The sequence below is a fragment of the Poecilia reticulata genome, unplaced genomic scaffold, assembly GCF_000633615.1.
Source record: "Poecilia reticulata strain Guanapo unplaced genomic scaffold, Guppy_female_1.0+MT scaffold_848, whole genome shotgun sequence".
NCBI lineage: Eukaryota > Metazoa > Chordata > Actinopteri > Cyprinodontiformes > Poeciliidae > Poecilia > Poecilia reticulata.
Genome location: NW_007615592.1, coordinates 1 through 6,896, shown reverse-complemented (window position 1 = coordinate 6,896; position 6,896 = coordinate 1). Strand labels below are relative to the sequence as shown.

General features: G+C 45.0%; 1 protein-coding gene across 1 annotated transcript; it reads left to right on the top strand.

Moving 5' to 3' along the window:
* Window positions 1-1,460: 1,460 nt before the first annotated feature.
* LOC103461247 (membrane-bound O-acyltransferase domain-containing protein 2-like) lies at window positions 1,461-6,830 on the top strand. The gene is made up of 10 exons (XM_008403563.2): window positions 1,461-1,775; window positions 2,708-2,785; window positions 4,652-4,747; window positions 4,836-4,891; window positions 4,968-5,022; window positions 5,113-5,293; window positions 6,054-6,246; window positions 6,334-6,437; window positions 6,525-6,589; window positions 6,672-6,830. Exons 1-10 carry the CDS (start codon window positions 1,567-1,569, stop codon window positions 6,811-6,813), a joined length of 1,179 nt encoding a protein of 392 aa, XP_008401785.1. The 5' UTR covers window positions 1,461-1,566; the 3' UTR covers window positions 6,814-6,830.
* Window positions 6,831-6,896: the final 66 nt, after the last annotated feature.

Sequence of the window (6,896 nt, the reverse complement as noted above, 5' to 3'; positions counted from 1 at the left end):
ATCGCTCAGTTTACACACTTTCTATTATTTATGACACTTGGTCTCAGATTACAGACGGATCAGATGCTCAGTGAGATCACTCTCTGGAAATGCAAGACTGCATGGGATGAAGATGCTCCTCATCAGCAGCAGGAGCACAAACCTGCAGCTGGACGTGAGATTTGGTGGCAGCAGAGCATTTAGTGTGTTTTGGTGGTGATTTGTGAAGGTTGCATAGATCAGAACAGTATTAAACCCAAACAGGCTGGTTTTTGGTAAATCCACCTTCCACCAGATGTTGGTTCTCAGAGATCAGGATTCGATCTCTGAACCAAGTTCAGAACGTTGGCGTCTCTGGATGGATGGATGGATGGATGGATGGATGGATGGATGGATGGATGGATGGATGGATGGATGGATGGATGGATGGATGGATGGATGGATGGATGGATGAGAGGGGTGTGAATACTTATCTGCGCTGTCAGAACTGGATCGGCTCTGCAGAGAAATGTTCCTGAGTGAAGGTCACTCAGCAGATAACGCCGAGCTACAGTCCCCAGATACTCACACACACACACACACACACACACACACACACACACACACACACACACACACACACACACACACACACACACACACACTGACACACTCTCTCTCTCCTGCATGGTGTCCAGCCCATCCTATCTCATAATGACGGGCGCCATGGCGATGGACCCACCATGTAATCTTCCTGACACCTCAGAATAATCTCTGTAAAACCGAGTCTGACCCGTGTTGATGCATCTGTCCAGACAGGAACCAGGCGACTCGAGTCTCATTAATCAAAACACAAAGTTTTAAAATTCCTCGCACTTCCATGAAAGGCTGAATAAATCTGACTCTGGAGCTCTGGTCTGATTTATTTGTTGGTTCCACCATCAAGTGTTCATGAGTTCTGCTAATTAGCCTTTAGCATCACAACACTGACCCACTCTGCTTTGCTGAATTGATTTAATTTAGACCCATTGGAGGGCTTCCTAGTATAAACACCCAGTTTATAGCATCTCCATCAGATTAAAATCCAAACTTTGACTAGGCCACTCCAGTAGAAGGCTCATTTATTCCACCTGGTTCTTGTTTTATCGTTTGTATTTGTATTTCTGGTTTCTGGCCTGTAAAACCTGATGATATGAGTAAGTTTACCTCCTGATTCTGACGGTAGATCAGTTCGTACTCCTCTTATTGTTGAGATAAATCTGTCACTGAAAGGTTTCGCACCATGTGGGCCGTCTGAGCGTCTCGCATGCTTGTCCTGACCCGGCCTCATCAGGCTGCTGCTGATGGGAACCATCTGAGCAGCTGAACAAACCTGGTCTGACCGCCGCGGTGGACATCCTGCGGGGCGGACAGGAAGGACCAGAACAGCAGAAAAAACAACCACAGCTCTGCTGTAACATGAAGGCGTAGCTGAAGGTCTCGCAGGTCGGTTTTCTCCCTGTTGGTTTGGAGAAACAGGAGATAAATTTGACTCTGCTGCATTTAAAAGGTTTTCTAAGACTTTAATGTAATCTAGTGACACTGATGTGTTAACGGGAAACTGAGACGATGTGTGTGAGCTCCTCCTCCTTCCTGACTCTGACGCCACTTTTCCCTCTGCTTCGTCTGCAGGTCAACTTCGTGGTGTGCCAGCTCTGCGCTCTGATCTCAGCCTTCTGGTTTCGTCTCTTCCTCCATCCCAGTAAAACCAGTCCTTTCATTAGACATGTGGTGGCGACTGTGCTGGGGCTCTACTTCGCCCTGTTCTGCTTCGGCTGGTGAGGCGACGGCTGGAAAACCTTCCAGCTTCCCAGTTTTAGCTTGTTTTTGCCAAACTGATCAATATGTTGCAGTGGAAAGAACTAATTTCTGGATCACCTCGAGGTGAAGAATGGTGAAAAGTGGCATAAGAAATGTATTTTCCCAGATAAATTCTGATTATTTGGGACATTTGGAGAAGAAACGTTGCAAACTGCCATGCGGCCAGTGTTGGCTGCTGTTTGTATTAATATTAACAACAATAATTTGGTTATTTGACAAATTAGCCAAAGAAAATATTTAGTTAGCTAACTAAATGTTTAGCTTTATGCTAAATAAATTTGAAGCTAAATATTTAGCTCAGATGTAATTAATCAGGAAATATGCAGATTTACTAGCCAATAACTGGAAGTGGACTGTCAAACATAAACTTTGAAAGTCACCACTTTATTATTTCTTTTCCTCTTTTTCCCAACATTTCAGCTTAAACCAGAGATGAGCTGTTTTAAAGGCTCAAACCAACGGACCTGCAGCCTCAGTGGTGCATTGAGTTCATGTAGAAGTCCTAAAGATCCAGCTTTTATTTTGATAGTCCACTTCCACTTATCCACAACTGAATTTGCATGTTAGGTAAATATTTAGCTCTGAGCTAGCTAAATATTTTGTTTGTCAACTACATATTTGACAAAGCTAGCTGGCTCAAAGCTAATTAAATGTTTAGCTTGCCAACTAAATACTTAGTTTTAGTCCTAAAAACTCTTCCCTGGAGATCAAAATGTCCTCCAGAATCAACTTTTTCCAACAATCCAGACACACTTTTGGTTTCTGGTTTTCCAGGAGTTATACTCAAGGCAGGCACAATGATTGCTAAATGTTTGTTTATTGTTATTGTTCACATCTTTAAAGAAGATTCATCAGTTTCTCTTTGACTCCCTGCTCCTCCTTTCTGTAGGTATGCGCTTCACTTCCTGCTTCAGAGTGGACTCACCTACGGCATCATGATCCTGACCGGAGTCGAGCACATGCACAAGTGAGCATCATGGACTCCCTAAATAACGGCGTCGTTATAGAGACATTAAAACTGTCAGAGGAAGCAGCAGCTGTGAAATTAATCTGCTTGATCCATTAAACTCAAATCATCAGTTTTATTCTTTAGAGCTCATGTGGAAAACAACTTCCTGCTCCTTGTGTACATTAAATAGTGGAGTGCTTTCTCCAGACAGACTGCTAATAAGTGGATTATGTTATGGTCATAAAACTAATTAAAACTCACACATACTGAAGATTAAAACTCAGTACTGAATAGTATCAGTTTTACATCAGGAAGTCTAAAAAATACATAAGATAATGAATTCAAGTGGCTAAAGCTCCAGTACAGGAAGCTGGACTCAAACATTGGGAGGAGCCCAGAGTAGAGTCATCGCTTCCCCATATCAGACGGAGATATGGTGAATGGTGTGAACTTATACAGCTCTTTTATCTGGTCTAGAAGACACTAAAGGGATTCCTTCATGGGGACTTGTTTCAGAAAAGTCCCTATAAGTCAAGGACTGAGGACAGACCTTCATATCCAGTAAAGGGTTAGGTCTCAAAAGTGGGTTTGTAACACCTTGGAGAACCTGTCTTTTGACCCTAAACAGGCAGCTGAGTACAGTTCCTGTACAGCTGAGAGGAAGAAAGTCTAAGGATTTCTACTGCGCTTGACACCAAAATCACATCTTGGGTAACTGGATGGGTGGAATCAGTAACCTTCTTCCAATCGTCAACAGTTCAGGAATGAAATCCAACATTCTTCTTGGGACAATGGTGTTGACTGTTGTAGGACTTCGATCCGCAGTTGTTGGGATGCCGGTAGGATCCCCCGCTCCATCTGTCTCCGTTGTTGTGTCCCAGGTCAAGACTCTTCACCCGCCTTGGTGGTCTGAGGGGTCAAATACACCCAGACTCAGTGGTTTGCCACCATCAGTGTGTAAATGTGTGCGTGAATGAAATCCTCTGGACTTGATAAAGTGCCATTCAAGTAAAGACCATCCCATCCACTTCCTCCTCAAAGATCTTAAGGTGTTTTCAAGCTAAAGAGGTTGTGTGTGTTCTGTGTGTGTGGAGGGTTTCCTGTGGAGAACCCTCAGATCAAGCCATCTAGAAGGTATCCTGATCGGCTCATCCACCTCAGTTGAGTCCAGTTTGGAGGAGTACAGTGAGTACTTGAGTACTCCACGGACATCCACACATACTCAAGTGGACTCAACGATGAGTGAGTGTCAGACACTTGGTGTCGCGTAGTAGACCCTCAGCAGGAGACAGGATGATACCAAAATAAGGCAGCAAGTGGGCGCAACCAGCCTAAAGGATGCATAGAGTGACCACCACTCTCTGTGCTGCACTGACAGATGTGCGGTGACTGCCCTGGTCAATCAGAAGTAGGACTAGGTTCCCAATAAGCCCACCAAACTTGCTAGTATCCATTTGGATTGTGGGAAATGCAGGAATGGCTTTACTATGAAATCTCATGTGTTCGTACAGAGTCCACATGGCTCATAGAATATGCCAGACTATCTGGGTGCCTTCACTCAGTCTCTTTACTCTAACTCTACCCTGTCCTTACAGTCAAGCCTTGTCACTCTACCTAGGAACTATTTTCAGGTGTTTGCATCCAGAATCTCTTTCTTTGGGTCATGACTCCAATGATCCAGACTGGAGATATTCTGGAGATACTTGAGAAGAAGAAACTAAATGCATCCTTTAAAGTCGTTACTACATATTTAGTTTGAGAGCTGAAACTGTGGTCACCTCAGAAGAAGCGGGATGGGAAGTCTTTCTGAAGTCTCTCTAACAGACAGACTAACTGACCTGAGATCAGTGAGTTGTTGTTGGTCTGACTCTCTTTTGGTTGCAGGTATTGCCTTGTGGTGGCTCTCAGCTACCTGAGTCTGTGCCAGATCACTCGAGTCTACGTCTTTGACTACGGCATGTACTCTGCTGACTTCACAGGGTAAAACTCCTCCTGTTTGTCATGTTGGTTAAAAAGCCTGGAGTTATGATCAGTGATGTTTAACCTGCTGCCTTGCTTCCTTTTCCAGTCCCATGATGGTCATAACTCAGAAGATCACAAGCCTGGCCTTTGAGATCCATGATGGTGAGCTGCTGCTGCTGTAGTTACACAGCAGGAACGACTGGGACTCGGGTGTTAAAGGTCTCTCTTGTTTTGGTAGGAATGGCTCGGAAGGAAGAACATCTGACCGCAGGACAGAAGATTTTAGCCATAAGGTTTTGTCCATTGTCTTTAATATTTAAAGTTGAGTTAAAGCAGTTCCCCTCTGGAAGTTTGAGCTCCTATGTGTTTGTGTGTTTCTTTAGGCGAATGCCGAGCCTTCTCGAGTATTTCAGCTACAACTGTAACTTCATGGGGATTCTGGCCGGTCCAACCTGCTCTTACAACGACTACATTGCCTTCATCGAGGGGAAACCGTATCGCCACCGAGAACAAGAGGCCGACAAGTCCAAGACCAGACTGGGTGAAGGCGAGCCATCGCCAAACGTAGGTCACCTGACTGGGTTGGCTCTGTAGCAATCACCCACCAGACGTAATCAATCTTATGACTTAAACAGTCTTAAAATAACGATTGATCTCTACCTAAAACCTCTAATCTAAAAGCAACAAGCTGACTATAGTGCAGGGCATTCTGGGTAAGTACAACGAAAACAAAAGAGGGAGTGTAGAGCTAGCAGAAGAAATGGCTTCAGGTCTTTTCCCAAAGACAAATCCTCCAACCGCTAACATCTCACAGCTGCTCTCAGGGTCTTCAGAGGTTTTTGTGTCATTTCCTTCAGTGGTTCTTGGTGCAACGCCCCCACAGGCAAGAGGAGAAACAGGTTGCTCAAAGAGTTTGGTTGGTTTGACATAGTGCAGTGTGAAAGCAAACTGCACCAGAGGAAAATGGAGCAAATGTTGCAGTTTTGGTCCCCAATCGAATAGAGTCCACTGGACAACATCCTTAATGATGCAGATCTTTGTCACAACCAGCGTCTGGCAGCAGTTCTTATTCTGCAGATGTGAAAGAATCTCAAGAGCCTGTTGCACTCGGCTGGTCCTTTGGCAGTTGGACAACATTGCTTGTATTATGTTGACGTAGAGATCCAACAAAGATTGTCTGGCTTGAGAACAGTCAGTGATTGTTGTTTCTTGATTTCATGATCTCTTGATTTGGAGGTGGAGCTGCTTGGAGAGGAAATGAGGACAAAAGTATCTTCCTGTCTACAAGCAGGAACTAAACCAGAACAAATGTGTCTGTCCTCAGATGGAGGTGGTTCGTAAAGTGGCCACCTCCTTCTTCTGCCTGCTGGTCTTCCTGTCGGTGTGTAAAGTATTTCCAGTGGAGCGAAACATCGAGGACGACTTCATTGCGAACACACCGTTCTATGCCCAGGTGGTCTACCTGTACCTCTCCATGCTAACCACACGACCCAAGTATTACTTTGTCTGGACACTCGGTGGGTGGCTGTGTTCATATTTCCCAAATTTCTTTATTCTTTTGGACTGTTTGCTCATATTTCACCTGAGACTGTCTTACCTAACAGCTGATGCCATCAACAATGCTGCCGGCTTTGGTTTTAACGGCTATGACAGTAACGGCGCCCCCCGCTGGGACCTGATCTCCAACCTGAGGATACTCAACATTGAGGTCAGGATCGTTAGGAGACAAAATGTCCTTATTGTGTTTTAACATTACAGGTTGGCAGCTGGACTAATTAGACTTTGTGTTTTCCAGCTTGCCACCAGTTTCAAAGTTTTTCTTGACAACTGGAACATTCAGACGGTGCAATGGCTCAAAAGGTCTGTCTGGAGATCCACGGCTGTTCAGTAAAAGGACAGATTTTGTGTAACCATATTGTGATCTTTATCTGTTGGAAAACAGGGTTTGTTACGAGCGATGTCCCTACCACCCAACAGCAGCCACCTTCATCCTGTCCGCCATGTGGCACGGCGCCTACCCAGGATACTACCTAACCTTCCTGACCGGCATCGTTGTCACGCTGGCGGCCAGAGCGGTGAGATGATGGATGGATGGATGGATGGATGGATGGATGGATGGATGGATGGATGGATGGATGGATGGATGGATGGATGGATGGATGGATGG

Coding starts and splice junctions, on each gene's coding strand:
- LOC103461247 (XM_008403563.2), top strand. CDS start 1,567: ATGTGTGTGAGCTCCTCCTCCTTCCTGACTCTGACGCCACTTTTCCCT. Junction 1,776..2,707: donor GCCCTGTTCTGCTTCGGCTG/GTGAGGCGACGG, acceptor TCCTTTCTGTAG/GTATGCGCTTCACTTCCTGC. Junction 4,748..4,835: donor TACTCTGCTGACTTCACAGG/GTAAAACTCCTC, acceptor TTCCTTTTCCAG/TCCCATGATGGTCATAACTC.